Consider the following 20,380-nt stretch of genomic DNA (forward strand, 5'->3'; position numbering starts at 1 on the left):
CTTTCGCCTGCGCGTTTGTGCGCTAACTGAAGTAAAATATATTGCGCACCGTCGAATTCTGAAATTAGGAACTGAGTAAGTCGGTTGGTTCCTATAAAGCGGTCGTTCAGTACTGAATTCACATATCCGCGCACGCGCAAATTGAGATCTTATAAGATTTGTGGAAGCAGTTCTAACAAACTAATCTATGTTTTTTTTTTCATATGTCGTGACTGTTTTATAACAAAATTAGCAATTAAATCGATTGACACGATGACAAACAAACTGTGAAATATAGCTCTTTTATGCTAAAATAAATTGCATCAAAATCATATCAGAGAGGTGAGCCTAATGGATCGGCCACATTATGCGCCATGAGGGCCTCCTGCATGACATAATAGAGGGAATTGCTGAGGGGATAAATTACAGAGGGTGCCTCCGACGGGATTATTTGGAGCAAGTGTGCGAGGATTTGAACTGCGCCTCATATACCGAGCTGAAGAGCGCTGCAGATAATAGAGACCAGAAAAGGACGAAATGGAGGACTTCGCGACAAACCATTCCCCGGGATTGAGACTGCGAAGAAGATGCTAAAATTGGTTTTTACTTTATTTCCCAGCACCTAACTTGAATAATTTTTTTGTAGTAGCTACATATTTTACATATTTATCTTATCATGGTACCGAGTGACTGCTTCCCAAATCAAACACCTCACCGCACGTCCTTGTGTGGGCCACACTCCTAAATATTTTCTTGACTAATTAGCGTTTTTGCCCGGTAACGGGGATCTTCGGACTAATTAACAACATCTTCAACTCTTTTTATTACACTATAGTGTTGTTATACCATTTAACTGTATTTAAAATTGTTTTCTGTAACTATGGTAAAGTAATAAATGCAGTGAAAAAAAATTAACAAAACTGTATACTCGCATAAAAGAAAACAAAATAGTATTCGACAATATTTTTTTATATTTCTGTCTCGAAGGAATTATGGACAAAATAAAAATATACAAACGAAAAAATATTAATCGACGTTATTTTAACACACAATAAAGAGCTGTCAAAAATATTATATCTAAGCTCAAACAGGACTTATGAACTAATCATAAGCTGAGTTTTTTTTTATTATTTTTTTTTTATTAATAAATTTCATAAAAGGTACATGTTTTTTTAAAATTCTATACAGATCTACTTTTATACATTTTGAATGTAACTCTCCAAAAGAAACCAGCTCTTGTGGTTGTAGAGTGATTTACACTGTTGTAGTTAATTATTTATAAGAGTTTATGTAATTTAAAATATACGAGTACATGAGAAAAAAAAAACATGTTTTAATAGTTTTTACTTCATCGGGAAAATTACTATAATTTTTTTACAACTTTGAAGACAAAGCTATTTTGACCATGACTTGTGTGGAATTTAGGAATTTCAATATTATGTTGGTATCTGAGTGACTTATTCATTTCAAATTATTAGATTTTTTCTTCTTTATAAATTTGTATAATTGAATTTATTTTATAAAGAGTGTCCACTGTACGAACCTTAAATATTTTATATGGACCTTCCGTATTGAATGTTAAAGGTTTCTTTAAAACTGCTTGAATAATTAATCTTTGTACTATTTAAAGAGGGTTTAATATATTGGCATATGCACCACCCCATCCTACAATACAATAGATTGTACAATTGAGCAATAAGCTATTTTTAAATAATTGATTTTTAAAATATTCCTTAATCTAATAAATATGTATTTATATATATATATTTGCTAATTCGTTTTACTAATTTACTAATATGGTCTTTCCTTTTTAAGTTTTGGTCTATGTATACACAGAGATATTTAATTTTATCTGTTGTATCAAGTACTGAACATGTTAGATCGTAGTTAGTTTTGTTGCAATTGCTTTGGTGAATAATTATTTTAACTACTGAATCTAAATTTGTTTTGTTAATAAAAAATGGGATGATTTTTGTATTTTCCGTATTTAAAGATAATATATTTTTGTCAAACCATAATTTCAATTTATTTAAAACGTCATTGGCTACTAAATTTACTGAGTTCCTCAACTAAAACAATCGTATCATCGGCATATGATATTATTTTTTTATTTTAATTATTTTGATTTTGAGTTTTTTGAGTACATATCAATTTTTATTTCTATGGCCTATGTTAAAATATATTATTTAACTTTACATGAAACAAATTCGTCGTCTTATGAAAAATATACAAACCGATACAACTAGCGGCATCTATTGTAAATATTGGAAACCTTAATAAAGGAATCTGTTTTTTACAACAATCACCATTGAGCGGCAGTTCCAATTTAATCCGATAGATGGCCCGATGTAATCTTCAATGCTTAACTTGGTAGGTATAAAATATTTTTATATATTATATTATTATTTCTCTTATTATTAGGTGCTATTAATTTATCGATGTCGTTAAAAACAATAAAACAACAATATACATGTAAATACTGCGGATAGACGCTACTGAGAGGGGAAAAAGCTTCTAGTTTGGTCCTTGAAATCAATAAACAGGCTTTTAATAATAACAGTGCATGTTCCTTTTTTTTTAAAACAAAAAAGCCCGTAGGAGTTCAAAAAACTGTGCATAACAATTTAAAGACCACACGCCGACTATGCTCTAGAATCCGCTTTGTCTGCTCTGAGGCTCTGAGGTCTGAGAGGTTGTCAGAGTCATCAGGAACAAATTGAATAAAATAAAATAGTGTTAGGACGATTAATATTTTTGCAAAAGACTGAATTTACTGTTGGTATAAGGACAATAATAGAAAAATATCACATACGACGAATACCGATAAAAATATATGAAATGGATTTAGAATAATTAATTGTATTTTCAAAATCCATATAAATATTTTAGAGAAATGTTTTCATACATGAATGAAAAAAAGAACTTAAAAAGAAATACGTCGCTAGAAAAACACAACATGTTTGACCTTGCCAGTTTTGACGTCAAGATTCGTGGCAATATTCAAAACAAATTTGAATGGCAGGAACAAATAAACATGAATCGTGACGTAACTAATGGAATGACCGTTTTTGTGGGAATTCAAAATTACAAATTTAAAAATATTATTTATGCTACTGTAAGCAAAAATGTTTTTTTCTGGATAGTATTTCATAGAGCTTTAATATTTTTAAAGCGTTTTAAAAAAACATGATATTTCCCCATTAGGGTTTTGTGAGAGAAATATGAAGGACGAAAAAGGAATTTCGCGTAAGTTCGATAAGCTCAAGTAAGAACAGATCCAGATATTAGGGATTTTCCAGTATTATTGTCATTATTGCATTGACATATTAATACATGGATATGGAGTAAAATATTTTTAAAAGTAGTGACGCGAAAACAAACACATAGTTACTAAGTTTGATTATTTAAACCAGGGCTGTATTCAACGATCATACATATGCTACCAAAAATTGGAGGATACTCGTATTTAAGTTTGTATTTTAACGTTTACAATCAACATTCGTTTTTGGTGTCCAAGTAAATCTATGTTCAGGGATCCAAGGGTTGACGTCTCGTTATAATCGGGGCTCTGTTTTAGGTACATAACAATGATTAATTTCCTAACATAAGTAGTTATTTTTTTTATTTCTTTCTTTATTTAAAATATTGCCTGCATAAATCAATCGTGTAAGTACATTTATGATTTTATAAGAAAAAGGCTTTTGGGCGTTGAATAAATAAGCTGTTGTTCATCAGTTTTATGAAATAATTTCAATATTTTGTTCTTGTACGACATCTTTCACTTCAGCGTCGTTCGTCAAGTCCACAATATCAACCCCATTCTCTATAACCATGAACCCTTCTTCTTGCAAAGCTACCCCGGCACTCGGTTTTTTTTCTCTGGGTGCAGGAACGTGCCAAAATGGAGTCTGATTTAACTTCCAATTTATTATCTTAACCCGAGATTCCATGCTCGTGTGGGATTTCGATAGCTCATCGAAATATGATTCAATCGTTTCTTGAGCTGAAAATAAGATAAAGCCCCTATTTTTGTATAAATATGAGAAAATTGACCAGCCTTACCTGGCAGTTTGATGAGAGCGCTAGAGTAGGATGAACAATGTTGTCAGGATAGGAAATAATTTGTTTTTTTTTTTCATTTTTTAATAAAGATATTTACTTCAAATTTGAAACGTAACCATTTTAATGTGAATATTAAATAAGCACTATTCATATTTAAAATTAAAAAATACCATAAACACGGTTTTTTAATGCACACTAATAAAAAAATCATTTTAATATTCTATAAATATAAAACCATTTAAGTCATTATGCTAATATAGGTTTTTAATGAGTCAGTGTAAACAATTCGAGGAAAAATAGATGGAACTTTTAAAAAATACATAAGAAAGACACATTAAGGGTGACATATTTTTAAGCGGATTAAAAAAATAGGTTTATTGACAAAGAGTTTTTTATATTTTTTATTAAGGAATAACCGGCTCAGCCTCTATTAAGAGGTTTGTTAGCAGATGGGATAAAGGGGATATGGAAGGAGGTAATGAAAAATATGCCAAAACACCCAGACCCATTGAGAAAAAATCTTTATTGGATTTTTTTCTTGCAACTGGCGGGAATCGAACCCGCAACACCAGTTTCACGGTTGGCCGTCTTACCAACTGCGCCACGGCGTCTGTCGTTTAATAACTTTCGACAATTTCTAGAAAATTACATTTATTAAGGGACAGTTTTAAGTGGATTAATAAAATCGGGCTGTTAATCATTAGTAATTAAATGTATTAGTAACAATTTTTAAAACAGAATGGATTTTTAAAAGAATGCAATAGCAGTCAAAAAAATATACATATTCATTTTCATATTTAGAAACATCCTAAACAAAGCAACTCTAATTAATGTATACTATGCTCTAGCACAATCAACTATTAGTTACGGAATAATAGGATGGGGAGGAACAAATAAAACTACATTAGAGCCATTAATAAAAGCCCAAAAAGCCTTACTAAGAGTAGCCAGTAAAAAGCCTTACCAATACTCTACAGACAGACTTTTTACAGAATTTCCAGTACTAGACATAAGACAAATATACATAAAGACAATTTTAAGACATTTCCATTAAAATCCTGACAGACATAATGACGGACAACAAATTTACGACACTAGGCAAAGACAAAAGACAATACTTCTGCTCCCAAAAAAAAAAACAAATTACGGACAAAGGCATTATACGTTTCTGGCCCCTAAGCTATACAACTTTTTAAGCAAGGACATATTGGCGAACAAAATGAAAAACAATATTTTCAAAGCTAGAGTACATAAATGGATTACTAAAAAGACTAGACAGGAAGCTGAGGAATATGTTTCATATATAAGAATGTAATTATAGTTTCTTGAAAATCCTTTTTCGTTTTATTGATGTAGATATGTTTTAATTTCTAATTTTTTTTTTATTTCTTTTAAATTTTTATTTCTTTTAAATTTTTACACAATTGATGTGAAATTATGTACAATTATGTATGAATAAAAAATACACTGACACTCCGGAACGTGCCTGTGGGCCAGTGGAGTGGCTATATCCATAAAAATATATATATATTGAATGTACCTACCTATTGTATAGACATTTTGTTAACTATGTATTTGTATTGTATTTTATATTAGATTAAATAAATAAATAAAAAATAAATAAAATAAATAAATAAAAAATAAAATATTTGTAAACATAAAATCTGATCGATTCTTTTTTGTTTATATCATTACTGTATTGTATAATACAGAGTTAAATGAATAGTAATGAAGCCAGATAGATATTTATCGAAAAAAAAAATTCAACACGGGTCGATTAAAATAATTATCCTGGCAGCACTCAGTTAAATAATCAAACAATTATGTCATGGTGGCAGCGCGTCTTATCGAATTTTCTAAAGCGACTAACGCCCTTTTCTTCATTATTTCTACTTCACAATATTGTACAACTGCGTAAGCGATGGTTTTTACGTCACCGCGTTATATTTTTTATGATCTCGGGATATTATTTAATGAATTCTACGAAGTAAATATAAAAAAGGATGCATAATGTTTCACACCGAAGTTACATGATACAAGAAGCGGAAGAGTGGGGGGTGTTAGGGATTTTAGTTATAAAATTAGTCAACTGCCACCTAAGGCTGGTCAAGCTTCATGCTACAAGCGTTAACTTAATTTAATTTTCAAAGTTAATCTTGGGGTGAAGGAGGTAGTGTAACAACTACATTAAAAGGAAAAAGGGTATTTATTGTCCAAATAGAGAAACGAGGGGGTACCCAAAAGAAACCAAACTAATATTGAATAAAATATTCCATGAATTATATTACAAAAAAGTTTAAATAGCCTTTAAAGTACTCTCCATTGGAGCTAATGTCCAATTGTCCAATCTTTTATTCCAATGTTGGAAGCAATTTTAAAATTTGTTTTCCGTGATGCTTGACAGTGCCTTAGTCGTTGTTTTTTCTTTGCCTCGCAACGTTGGCTAAATGTTATCCTTTTATGTCAGGGGAATGAAAAGTGTGACGGGAGGCTAGATCAAATAAATAAGGCGGGTGGGACACAGCGCACAGCGGTCATACCTTTTTAGGTGAAAAATAGACGCAAAGAGGGTTTAGCAATAGTAAATTTTGCAGCCACCCATCTCATCCCCCAAACCAGTAAACTCTGAGTCACTCTAGATAGCTCCACAACTATTTTGGCTTTTTTTCTTAATAAAATATCGTTAATTTCAACGATATTTTTGTCAGTTTGGGCCGTCAAATGACGTCCAGAACTGAATTGGTCATCAATTGATATTTTACTCATTTAAAACCGGAAAACCACACGGATTTTCTACATAATCATGTTTGTGGGCCGTTGTAATTATTTCAAAAGTTTCTGTGTCAGTTTTCCCGAGCAGCAAGCAAAACATCACGGCTGCGCGCTCGATAATCCATCGCAAAACGATGAACTCACCAAACTACTGTCACAAAAAAACCACATAAGTCAATGGAAGCCTTCTGCAGCAACGACATGTGGCATTACAACTGAGAAAGGGTAGCTCTACACAATCCTACCGACCAGAACCTGGTGCTACAAGAACTCCGCCCACCCTAACATTAATTCGTTTTGTTTTTGTTTTGAGTACCCCTACGTATTTTAGAAACTTCTCAGCATGTTTTTCATTGGCGAGTTATATTATAAGGATGCGATTTACTCGCAGACGCATTTATGACACATGATCAAATCATACACCTAAGTTGAATTTTTACCTCTGGAAATGCCGTACATGGATCGTATATGGCTGAGTTCATCTTTATGCCTATTGTCAAGGTGAGTTGTCATGGAAGGATCGTCATCTTCAAAATCATCTAAGAAATACGATGAAAATCTTTGCTGTTTCTTTTTGACCTTCACCTTTTTGCCCAGGCTCACGAAAGACACCTCCATATTAAACAAACTGGAACGCTTGGCATTTATTTCCATCGCATCATAATTAGCAGATTCTCTAGGACCTTTTCTTGGTTTGTTAGGTAAATTTTCTTGGTTGTCAGAGATTACTTTATCTCTTTTCTTTAAAAGAGTTGTTCTTGTATCTGCAACGTACGCGTCATTTTCTCTATTTATGGAGCTGACTAAAAAGCCCACGGGCTCCGTGTTGTGGAGTAGTTTATTTTCCAACTCTCTGTACTGGATTTTCGGCGAAATGATGGCTGCAGAACCCACTACATTCATGGCCGCCATCATACTTTTATTTCTTTGAGCCCGGGAAGTTCGAGGAATAGTCGTCATAACTTTTTTCTCCTAAAACATATTAAATAAGTAAAATTTTAACCAAACAATTAGATTAATTTGATAATCCTGTAATTTTCTATACAATTATAATAAAAAAACAGTCAAAATGCATGAAATGTTTTTAAATTCTAAACAGTCCAATTTCTATTATCCACATATTTCATAGTAACTCTTGAATTAATAAACGCAATGGTCTGCATAACATTATAGTACGTACAATCGACTCATTGTTTAAAAAAGGATAAAATTAAAACCAATACGAGTACCGAGTTAATCACACGAGTTCTTAAAAATAAAAGTAAAACTAATGTAGTTTAACTCTAAGTAATAACTCCTAAGTACAAACAATCGTAGCTGTTATTATTCCTAGCAGCTATCGTGACAGAATTTAACATGCAAATCAACCTTTCTGATAGAGCCTCCGAAGCAGTTGTAGGCCTTGAAGAGCAACGGAGAACCCTCAGACGGGCGTCCTCCTCGCAGCATCAGCTCGCCCAAGCGCCAGAAAGCATGAGCTTCCCACGTGGTGAGCTTGTACCTCTCCGCCAAGCTGAGCATCCGCTGCAAGTATTCCCAGGCTTCGTCTATCTTCTTCAGCCTAGTCAAATATAATTTTACGTCTTTATACTTCAAAATTCAAAACAGAGATAAGTTGTTGGAAGGAATCGGATTTCCCCTCAAATTTGTTGAAGGAAATCAAAGATTCCTTTTGAAGTTAGTTCATAGTTTTGCACCAAAGCGCAGAATTGAAAATGACTAAAAATGGAATAATGTTTAAACTTATTGCAACAGAAAGGGACAACATTTTTGAGAAGAGAATATGGAAGTCTAGGCATTTACGGGGCTTATGACCTGTCATTGGCTGGTTTAAGTCGCCACTTTACACACTGTGTAACATTCACCATTCTGCCCATGTTTGAACATCCACATTTCCTCAACTCTTCCATCTGTTGAATTTTGTGAAGTAAAGGAACTGAAACCTTTATTATGCGGGTGAGATTTATCCGGCTGAACCAAATCACCTACTAGCCAATGCCTGAAAACAATTTTTCAATTTTTATACTTCTTCTTTTACCAGGTAGTTAATTCAACAATTTTTGAGTACGTCCTAATACTTGCAGACTGGCTGGATTTCCTCCCTAGGGAGTTATTCATATTTAAACTTATTGCAACAGAGAGGGAAAACATTTTTGAAAAGGGAATATGGAAGTCTAGGCATTTACGGGGCTTATGACCTGTCATTGGCTGGTTTAAGTCGCCACTTTACACACTGTGTAACATTCACCATTCTGCCCATGTTTGAACATCCACATTTCCTCAACTCTTCCATCTGTTGACTTTTGTGAACGAGCTGAAACCTTAATTATGCCACTATTTAAACATGAATAACTCCCTACGGAGGAAATCCCGCCAGTCTGCAAAAATTTGGACATACTTAAAAATTTTTGAAAAATGGAATAATGTGTAATATTAATGTTTAGTATTTGAATTTACATAATGTGCTTGACAAAAAAAATTAAACAAATTACATAATTGTATTCAAATGAAACTGTAATAATTTATATGGATACAAAATAGGTATGTATGTAGATGAATATATTAAAAGGTTTTGAAATTAACAAAGACAGCTTCAAAAAAAAAGAGGAAACTTAATGAAAAAATAAATATTTTTAATATTTAAAGCACAGACTTTGTGGAACATCAATATAATAAAATGAAAAAACTTTTTTTTGTCCCACTTTATTTTTTTAATAATTTAATTACCAACTAGTTTCTGATTAGTTTCTGTTTCAATTACACCCTGAAGAAGGCATGTTGTTTTTGCCGAAACTACTTGGTTATAAAATTATAAAAAAGTGGTATATAAAAAAAACTAAAATTTCTTAAATTTCAAATAGTTTTTTTTTAAAGGAATAACCCGTTAATCCTCTATTTTGAGACTTGTAGGCAGGTGGGATAAAGGAGATATGGAAGGAGGTAATGAGAAATACACTACAACACCCAGACCAACTGGTAAAAAAATATTTCTTAGATTTTTTTTTGCAACTGGCGGGAATCGAACCCGCGACGCCACTTTCACAGTTCACCGTCTAACCAACTGCGCCACGGTGCCAAAAAATTATTGGATTTTGTCTAAGGGAAGGGATGATTGCAGGATTCTGCTGCGAGATATTGCATAGATTTATATACCATTAAGCGTGTTGTACAGATGTTTATTGAAACAAGTTTATGTAATAAATTTTAATGAAAAATTTTGCTATTATTTAATAAAATGCATGCTTCCACTTTCCATTATGTTGTATCCCAACTCAATACAGGGCTCTTGGACTTAAGAGTTAGGGATATGTAATTATTTTTATATATTACATATATACAGTTGTATGATTTTTTTGTAATCTTCTTTTTCTTTTAATTTGGAAAAAACCAGACAAAACTTATGTAAACGCTCAACATAACGAATCTGGGATTTTTGATTCATTTGATTCTATCTCACATTATAAAATTAAACAAAGTACCTTAGCGTTATTGATTTGAAAAGGTGTTTGTACACTAAAGTATTTCATATTCCCTATGAAACGTATGACTGAACATCTTACCTTCATGTGACAAAAACATTATAAAGATATGCTGCGATTGGTGTACCCAATGCAGTGCCCTAAGCATCATTAGGTGCGGAAAGGGAATGATGATGATGATAAAGCATTATTAAAATATCATTTGTCTTACTTTTGCAAGGCGATTGCTACGTTTATCAAGGCTTCACATATGCCATACATGTTAACTGTTCTCTCTCGAATTTCCAAAGCTTCGTCAAAATTCCTAAGAGCTTCATCAAAATTTCGATTGAGAATATGGCAGTGTCCCGCCGCTGTCACGGCCTCCGCATACTTGTCGTCATTTTCAGCTGAAAAAAATATTTATCTGATAATTTTTCTATGAAGTGGGTTTTCATGTTTTTAAATTGACAGTTCACGTCACCGCCAAATCGTGTAAAGCCAATGTAAAAAATAATCCTTAGTCCGCCTAGTGGCATAATGGTCAGGCCATTTGCCTGCCATGCAAGAGGTTTCGGATTCGATTCCCGACATGGTTGACACGTAATATTTATTTAAAAAGGTTACCAAAATATTTTATAGTTTCTCGACCTAAAGCGCATTTACTTATGCTTTATTAAATTAGTTCATAACATCTAAAGAACTAATATCAGTATTTTTTTATATTTTTTATTTATTTAATTTCTTCAGGTAACTCGTTGTACAGCGTCAATCTCTTGTACAGTGAGTTTTGTGACTCTGTTTTTCCCCTCATTGGTAATGTTATCTTTTTTTAATGCCCTAGATTCATATGTATGACATTGTTGGTTGCATTTGATTATATATTTTATTTTGTTTATCCCCTTAATTATTTCGTAAATAAAAATTGCCACATCATATTTTCTTTTTTGTTTTACTGTTAACAAGCCAATTTCTTCGTGCTTTCTTTCTACATTAGAATATTATGTATTTATTTTGAGTATAATCCTCATCGCCTTATTTTGAAGAATTTATATATTTTTTTATTTCCCCTTCATTATATAAAAAAAGAATGTAAGAACGGTAATTTACGTGTGGACATATAATTCTTTTATATATAAGAATACTCTACTCTTTCTATCTATTACATTTTTTAATCGTCCCATAAATGAATTTCTTTACGTTACATATTGGAAATGTGTTTTGAAAGTTAAATATCTATCTAATTTACTACTACTACTACCATCACGCCATTTCCCCGTAGGGGTAGGCAGAGCTCATAGACCGCCACACACTTCTATTCCGGCATACAATCCTAGCCTCTTCCACATTCATACATCTAGTCATACATGCCCTTCGGTTCTGTCTGCTTTTGACATGACCAGACTTAAGATTTTGGTTTATCTGATCATACCACGTCTTCCTTGGTAGTCCTCGTCTAACGTTGCCGTTCATTTTCACAGAATAGGGTTATATCACGTTTTTTTTATTTTTTAAGTAATAAGGGTCTATGAAATACTGTCGCGTAAAAAAAATATTTTTTTACTACTTATTAGTAGCTAAAAAAATATTTTTAAACTTATAATTTTAAATTCTCACGGAAACAGTCATTACATAGGCCACGCCCCTAATACGTCACGATTTATGTTAATTTTGAACTTTGTTCATGACCGTTAAAATTTGTATGGAACATCGTCACGAATCTTGACGTCATAATTATCAATGAATGTCGCGTTTTTCTAGGGACATATTTTTTTAATATTTTACTTTTTAAAGTTATGTATGAAAACATTTCTCCACAATATCCATATTGATTTTGAATACACAATTAATTTTTCTAAATCCATTTAATATATTTTTATCGGTATTCGTAGAAGGTATGTAATATTTCCCTATTTACATATATATATATATAAATAAATTTTTATCCTTGGGGTATATTTTTTCTCCCTATATTCATATATTTTGTTTGTATGACTGATAATATTACCTTCATGTAACAAAAAACGATCAAGGTACGCTGAGATTAGTGTACCAATCAAGTTCCCAATAGAGCTTTTAAAAAGGTGCGGAAAGAGAATTATGATGAAGTAGAGGCAATCAGAACATTATTTACTGTTATTTTTATGTTTTGTTTGGCTAAGTTTAATAGGACAATAGTGTGTTTTTTTAAAAACAATGCTTCCTTATTTTTTAGACCAACGCGACGATACCATAGACCTTTTTTGCAATTTTCGCTAAACCCATAAAAATGTATTTTATTACCTACAAATTATATTGTATTTTGAGAAATTAAATTACAAAATAGACGCTGACAAATTATTAAGATAATACTTGTTATCACCTTCTTCAGCTCGTTTGACAGCCAGTTGGCAAGCCCTCATGGCCTCTTGAGGATCATTTTCCCCAAGCTCTACGCTTTTCTTTAAATACATGTCTCTTAGAAGAAGACAAATCACAGAATACAGTGTATTTGCACAGTCGCCGTCATTTTCACAAAATTTCCATTTATCCTGAAAACGAAACATAATTTACAGGAAAACCATGAGCAAACTACTCTTATTCAAATGAAAGACATAAACCCTACAATACAAATAATATAATCACTAGATCCTCAACACAAAGACAACTCAAACAAATACAAACTTATACCACTTTCGGACAAAGGGATTTTGAGTATTATTTGATTAAAATCTATAACCTACTTCCACTTTCTATTAAAACAATTAGTAACGAGAAAATGTTCAAAAAGGCTATAAAAAAATGGATAGTGGAGCTAGGTAGAAGTAAAAAGGATTGTCACATTCGCCCAAACCAATATTGAATCAACCGCTCTACAAGTGTATAGCTTATGTTAGGTTTTTGTTCTTTCATTGTGCGTTTTGTAATATAAATAATATAGATGTACATAAATCAATTACAAACATAAATATGTAGTGTTTAAAACTGTCTGAACATTTTGTTAATTATTTCTGTTTATTAAGTTAATCTTCTTTGTATATTCCCCAATGGAAAAATATATTTTTTAAAGTCGTTAAGTGTGCTCGGCACGAGTAACCCCAGTGAGGTCACATTATTTTTATTATTAATTATAGTTTATAAGACAAAAATATGAATAAATAAATTTAAAAAATACGGGTTCTTACTCAAAAACTTAGCATTAACGCCTACGCATAATGGTAGAATACGGATGAAAATACCTCTTTATACTACCCTACCCTCTTTATTCTAGTGGTAATGCCCAGGCGTAACTTAACACCAGGCTTATAGTTTAGACCCATTGTTTTCTTCTTTTCCTCGGGGTTAAATTCGTGGGTTTTCATGACCTTTCAGATACTTGCGATGTTGTCCGGGATTGTAAATTGATTGACACGACATATCGTGTATCGTTTCTTTTACTTGCCGACGTTTCTGAGTGAATTACAGTGTTCATCATCTAAGTGTGATAGTAGAAGGTATGAGAAATTTATACCGCATCGCGTTCGGCGGTTGTTTGTCGTTTGTTTTATGTCGGTTTATTTACGTTAAATACTAGGTAGGTACCGTGATATTTTGAGGCGCATTTTATCATTTTTTTATATTTTTTTTTATTTGATTTAATAGCATAATTATACATTTTTACAATTGAAAAAAATTTCACTTGTTATATTTTTACTAAAACTAAAATCCCACCAAGCCACTTTTTGTAGCTTGTTGGTGTATTACAAACATATAACAAAAATAAAGATGAATTAATACATTTTTTTTATTCAATTTATTAATATTTCAGAGAAACCGTTTTCCCTTTTTGTATCGTTATTTTATAAAAATGGCGCTTACGTGTACAGAGTGATAAAATGAGATATATGAAACAATTTCTTACTATTCCAAAAGCCATTCTGCGAGCGTGTAACAAATGTTCAGCAGCTGTTTCGGTGTCGTGGTCTGGATCTAAAATATAATATTTTCCTTTTAATAAAAGCGCAAAAATACCCTGTACCAGTGTACAACTACACTGCGTTCAAATGTTTAATAATCTTATGTTAATGTGTTTGTGACAGAACGTTTCAAAAACGGCGGTCTCCGTGGTGTAGTGGTTACGCTTGGTGACGCACGGAAGGTTCCGGGTTCGATTCCTGGTGAGAACACAATAATTCAATGTGATTTTTCTCAAGCCTGCATATTCTGTGCTGTAATTCACTATTGTTATAAGGTCTGTTGTGGTGCAAAAAAAACTTTGAGTGCGCCTATCTACACAAAAGAAATCTGAATGTTTATTAGGCTCACAAATAGGCACTAACACATAAGACTAGGACTTTTATATATTTGAATACACTGGGCACCTACCTAATAAGAATTTAAAATATGTTAGGTAGTATGTTTAACGATCTTGGAATTTAAAAAATATTTTTTATTTATTTATTTTATTTATAAATCATATAACACAAAGTATTTTACAAGCATAATACGTTGAATTACATTCCCAAGAGTTACAACAACTCAATTGGGGACTAAAATAATATTAACATTTAGAAAATAACATATATTGAGAACAACAAAGCAAGTTTAGCACCTTCACAACTTAATATAGCATAACAATATAACGCCTAAAACCTTTTCTTACACAAGCAGAATAAATATATTAAAAAAAAACGCTTTTAAGAATAAAAAAAAATAGTGAATTTACTAAGGGAGATAAGGTCATTAACATCACATGCCATGCAGATGATGCTGCCATAGTGATGATGAGAACATATCCACCTCAGTTAGTAAACATCTGGATCCCTAAGAAATGTCGTATAGTACAATGAACGCATGATTATTGGAACATAATTCGGATATACAAAACGTGTGTCAGGCCAATTCATGGTGTATAAGCTAGAGATTTTCCGTCACCCACTATACTCGCCAAATCTTGGTCCATCTAGGGTGATATTCCAAACGCTCTCGTGTATTTACATACGGGTTACGCGAGATAAAGTGTTTTCTACGGCTGCGAGAACGATTCAGAATATCACCGCTGGTTAAAATGTTCAAAATTTGAATATTTTTTTAACATATGAAAAATTTAACTCTTGTTTTTTTTAACTCTAAATCTTGAAAAATAGATTTTAATTATACTACTTGACACCGCAAGCTTAGCATTCTCCATTGAAGTATTTTTAGTGAAGCATAATTGAACGTAGTTATGCAGAAAGCAGCCAGTCTACAATTTCGAAAAAATTGAATATTGATTTTATCGAGTGAAGTAAGATCAATTCTATGTTCTGCTTAAAACAGCCAGAAACTGGTCAAATTCACAATTTGATTCTTCTTTGTAATATAAAAAAAATCTAATGTGCTCATTGTTTATCATTTGTTAAAGTCAAAAACATTCCAACTATTATGTTGACTTGATTATTCACTCTTTTCACAAAAGTGCTATTATCTCAGTTTCGCTTTTCTGTGACTGACTGCTTTTGGCATGACTTCGTTCAATTAGAAATCTCACAAGTCTTTTTTCAAAGTTTTTCACAAATATCTCAGTGACTCCTTCAATGGAGATTTCTAAATTTGCTTCTACTACCCTCATATCATTCCATCGGGAATATTCTTATTGGCAAATGAAAACTCTTATTGATAAATGACTCCACTTATTAATTGCTTAAATGATTTCTCCCTAATACCAGGAGACCGAACCGTGGGCAAAAGCTAGTAGATAATTTGCATGCAATTTTTTTTATTTATTAATTTTTGTCATAGGCAGGCAGCCTTTGTTGGCGCGCCTATATCTTTTGTAATACTTTTTGTCCGCGTTTTTCTTCCTTTAAAAACGTATCCAAGCGATTTTGAACTGGTTGACCAAAATTAACTTTTTTCAATTTATTTATGAAGGCGAGAGTTTCCAGTTTGTCAAATCTCCCTCTCCAAACCCTAATCCGTAAAGTATCGAGCTATTAGGCAGTGGGCGAGCCCTTTAACATCCTCAGGTTTAACCAGTGCTCCCCCGAAGATGATGCTCCTTTTATGATGCAAAACATCACTCACATAAAATGTGTAGGCTTGGCAATTTATTCCGGTCTGAATCCACCCCACTGGAAAGAAAAATTTTCTCGGGATTGAGATCCAATTGTTTATTATTTAATACAAAAAGGCGATTTTAGAAGTAAGCATCTAATATAAATCAATTATTTTTAACTCACAATATCCTAGCAGAAATCTCGCGTACAAGAAACGACAGTTGGCTTCTCTTTCGCCCCCATCCATCTTGATGCCCATGGCCAAGCCTAGAGCCACCAGGAGTAGTCTCCTCACCAGCCAGAGCCAGCCCCGGCCCCGCCCAGGGATGTCGGATACGGAGGGCGCGTTGGGGGCCCTCCCGAGGGCCACGTCTAAGAACCTTAAAGCCCCCGAACATAATACCTTTGTTTCCCCAATTGCATCACCTGAAAAGAAGAGAAATCAGCGGCGGGAGCTGTCGACCAGTGACCGGCCGAAGCAAAATTTTCAGCCGACACCAAAATTGAAACCCAATTTTGGCTTCTGCTCTAGTTCCGGCTGAAATCGAAACCAATTTAAATGATCAATTTCTTTAGTATATCCAAATGCTTGCAGACTGGCTGGATTTTCTTCCTAAGGAGTTATTTATATTTAAATTTGTTTCAACAGAGAGGGAAAATATTTTTGAGAAGAGTGTTATTTATATATATTTTTTCTCTCTGTTGCAACAAATTAAAAAATATATATATTTAAGTAAGTTAAAAGTCATTTTAAAACTCGATAAATAGGGAAATATCACGTACTACCGATAAAAATATATAAAATGGTTTTCGAATAATAATTTGTATGTTCAAAATCAAAATGGATATTGTGGAGAAATGTTTTCACGCACAACCTTAAAAAAGAAAATATAAAAATATATATTCGTGACGATGTTCTAAAAGAACTTGAATGGTTTGGAACAAAGTTAAAAATGAACATGAATCGTGACGTATTAAGGGCGTGGCCAATGCAATGACCGTTTTTTCGGGAATTCTAAATTACAAATTAAAAAATATGCTACTAATACTTAGCAAAAATTCCTTTTTTACTGGACAGTGTTTCATTACTTTTTACTTTGAATTTTTTTTTTAAAACGTGATATTTCCCTATTAGGCTCATTATTGTTACACCTCACGGGTTCTTAAAAATAATTGTAAAATAAAATGCACAAATGAAATAAAGGGCATCAATTTAATTGTTCGTTCTTATGTTAAACATATAACTTTACTTTTAAGTAAAAGTTCTTCACTGTACGCTATAGGAGCTAACTATAGTTAACAAATCCCTAAATCGGCCGAGTCATCAGCCATAAGATGCATCCGAGTACAACCGAATGTAATCCGTCACATCCCGACCACAGTTTTCGGCTGAGCTGAAGTTTGCCAAATTTTATCCGAAACCGAAACAACTAGTTTTACTGCCCAAAACTGTCCGAATCCAAAACAACGGTCGGTCACTGCTGTAGGCGCCAAGATCGTAAACGTAGAATATATTAATTAAATATTTTTTTATTTATAATATTTCATAGATTCCAAACATTCAAAATTTTCCTTTTTTTAAAAAACATGCACTATCCTGGATTCAAACTAAACATATGAGCTCTTTTTTTCTATGATTTATTTTGTTGCCCTTTTATCGTAAGGAATATTTTTGTGTTTTTTTTTATTAATATTTTTTATTTCCTTTTTTATTTACTATAAAAAAAATACCATATTATCTTTTACGGGATATTTTATTTTTTCTTTCTTATGTTACACAAAAATATTATAATTGTCTATTATTTATTATAGGAGCAAAAATTCAATAACATTTTCTTTTGTACCCACGAACAGGCCATGCCTTTGTGGGATTTTTTGTTTTCTATTTTTCTATTAATACGTATTTCATTGCTATGTAATTATGCTATACTTTTTTAATACTCTGTTTTATTATTGTGTTTATTGTAAAAAACAAAAAAAATAAATTTAAAAAAAATAATTAAAAAATAGATTATAAATAAAGATAAATTTTACAAAGTAGTAAAATGTTAATTCCAAGATAATTTGGATCCATTTCATTATGTTTAAAGTTACGCATTCTTTAACCGTATGCAAAATTATGTTTATTTGAAATAAAATAAATCTATTTCCTTCGATTACAAAACAGAAAATATCAATTTAAGTGTAGTCAAATTCATTTGGGATTCTGGAGTTATCGTGGACTATAAACTTAAACTAGCATATTGATTCTATAATAAATAATAATGGTTCAAAACTACTAGGCTTTATTAATTTTATCAAGAGATTTCAGTAAAGTATCAGGCCGCTGTTTAATATTTCTTTCGGAAAAACATTACATTGCTCACTTGTTCGCCATCTTCTATTACATGTTTAAATAAGTTGTGTCCGTTTTTTTTAAATTAAAAAATGAGCACCAAAAGTAAAGCAAAATGGTTAAAGTCATATTTCTTTGAAAATTAAATTTTTTGCTTTATAAGATGTTGTATTTGCTTTTACGTCACATATGTTATTTTATTTGATTACAAGCCTTCAAAACGGAATGTCAAGCAGATGAAAGTGTGCACTTTCGACACTTTTGTTCGCATTCAATCGAGGGAATAAAAGAGGAAATATATAAGGAGAATATATTATGGACTAATTTGTTGTGATAGAACAAAATTAGTTACAATAAACCATATTAAAATACCTATTCATCAAACCACTCTACTTCCGCATATCTTCTTGATAATAATAACCACGCTAAAAGACGGATAACTTACATACAAAAAATAGTTTTGAGTATTTTATACTTACGATCCCTATTGCGTTCTTCAGCTTTTGTTAAAATATTTCTTAACAAATCTATAAACATTGGACTCTCTGATAATTTGAGAGTGATCCCCAAATCATCCTTCAAGATAACTTCTTCATTTTCCACCATCAGATCTCTGATGAACTGAGGAGCCAGAATATAGCCATCTTCTTCCAGTTCCTTTAGAACACAAATGTAGTGAGGCTGCCGATGCCTAAAAGGATTTTTTAATTATCTTTTTTTTTATGTTCCTAATTCTTGCACCACAACTGGTCGAAGGCACTTTATTGGTGTATGAGTGAAAAGAACGCTCATACATAGTTAATTATTACTAGCGGACCTGACGGACGTTGTCCTGAGCGAACGTTGGCTTGCCTGCTATTAGATTGGAAAAATACTTTTAGTTGATAAGTAGGTACCCAGTTACTTGTGTCTGATTGAATCCCAAAACTAACAAGTATTATTATTCAAATATTCAATTTAAGAAGGTATCAAGGAACTTTTTTATGGTTGAGTTCTAAAACATAAAATAATATTTTTTTAAATACAGAATTGTTTTTGCAAATTTCAAACTCTGCTCTTTTAACAACAGAGCCCACTTTATTTAGGATTGCGATTTTCAAAAATGTATCGAACGTCAGTTAATATAATTTTAGTATTACCAAAAATCCAGTTAAAGGAAATAATAATGGGAATTATAAAGAAATTATAATGAATTTGGGGAAATAATCTGATTGGGATCCACCCATAAAAAGCAAATGTTGTTTGTAAACATTCAAAAACAAACTTTTTAAACACGAAAAATATCTTATAATCACCGACCATTATATTATGGTGGAGGTGTTTGATATGGCACATTTAAGTGATTTTACATAAACTTAATAGGTAGGTACATATTTGAATTTTTAAATAAAATATTACCACAAAATGTAATATTGAGCTGAGTTGACATTTACTGTTATTGAATCAGATAAAAATGAATTATTTACCGTCTTAATGTCCTTGGACTCAAATCTTGAAAAGATTTTAGTGCATTTTCTCTAAAATCTGCCAATTTTTTACCTTGAAGGCATCCGATGGCCGTTAATTCCAATTTTTTATCCATTTTATGTATGTAGATCAAAAATTGTTCGAGTTTTAATATTTTGACCAGAGATTATGTAGAAATTTTGACGTATTTTTGTATCTTTATATTATTTTCCGTCGTTGTGTTTTGTTTTAGTCTGGTCAATTTTTAGAATTATTATTTTTTTATTTAAATTTAAATTCCTACTTGAACTTAAATAGTGTAGCCAAATAAC

At 31.9% G+C, this 20,380-nt stretch overlaps 1 protein-coding gene across 2 annotated transcripts; it reads right to left on the reverse strand.

Annotated features, from left to right (window-relative positions):
* Positions 1 to 3,495: 3,495 nt before the first annotated feature.
* Positions 3,496 to 20,288, reverse strand: LOC148280960 (uncharacterized). Of its 2 annotated transcripts, XM_088227545.1 has the most exons (9): positions 20,069 to 20,288; positions 19,082 to 19,293; positions 16,451 to 16,693; positions 14,152 to 14,219; positions 12,634 to 12,802; positions 10,504 to 10,681; positions 8,182 to 8,374; positions 7,254 to 7,785; positions 3,496 to 3,982 (listed from the first exon to the last, which is right to left on the reverse strand). In XM_088227545.1, exons 1-9 carry the CDS (start codon positions 20,182 to 20,184, stop codon positions 3,717 to 3,719), a joined length of 1,977 nt encoding a protein of 658 aa, XP_088083671.1. In that variant the 5' UTR covers positions 20,185 to 20,288; the 3' UTR covers positions 3,496 to 3,716. The 2 variants fall into 2 exon arrangements, with proteins under 2 accessions (XP_088083671.1, XP_088083672.1); XM_088227546.1 differs by lacking the exons at positions 10,504 to 10,681; positions 12,634 to 12,802; positions 14,152 to 14,219; ... (1 more) ...; positions 19,082 to 19,293; positions 20,069 to 20,288 and adding an exon at positions 8,629 to 8,706.
* Positions 20,289 to 20,380: the final 92 nt, after the last annotated feature.

This window comes from Micrasema longulum, unplaced genomic scaffold (assembly GCF_059751315.1).
Source record: "Micrasema longulum isolate JH-2025_06_02 unplaced genomic scaffold, ASM5975131v1 h1tg000509l, whole genome shotgun sequence".
Taxonomy (NCBI): Eukaryota; Metazoa; Arthropoda; class Insecta; order Trichoptera; family Brachycentridae; genus Micrasema; species Micrasema longulum.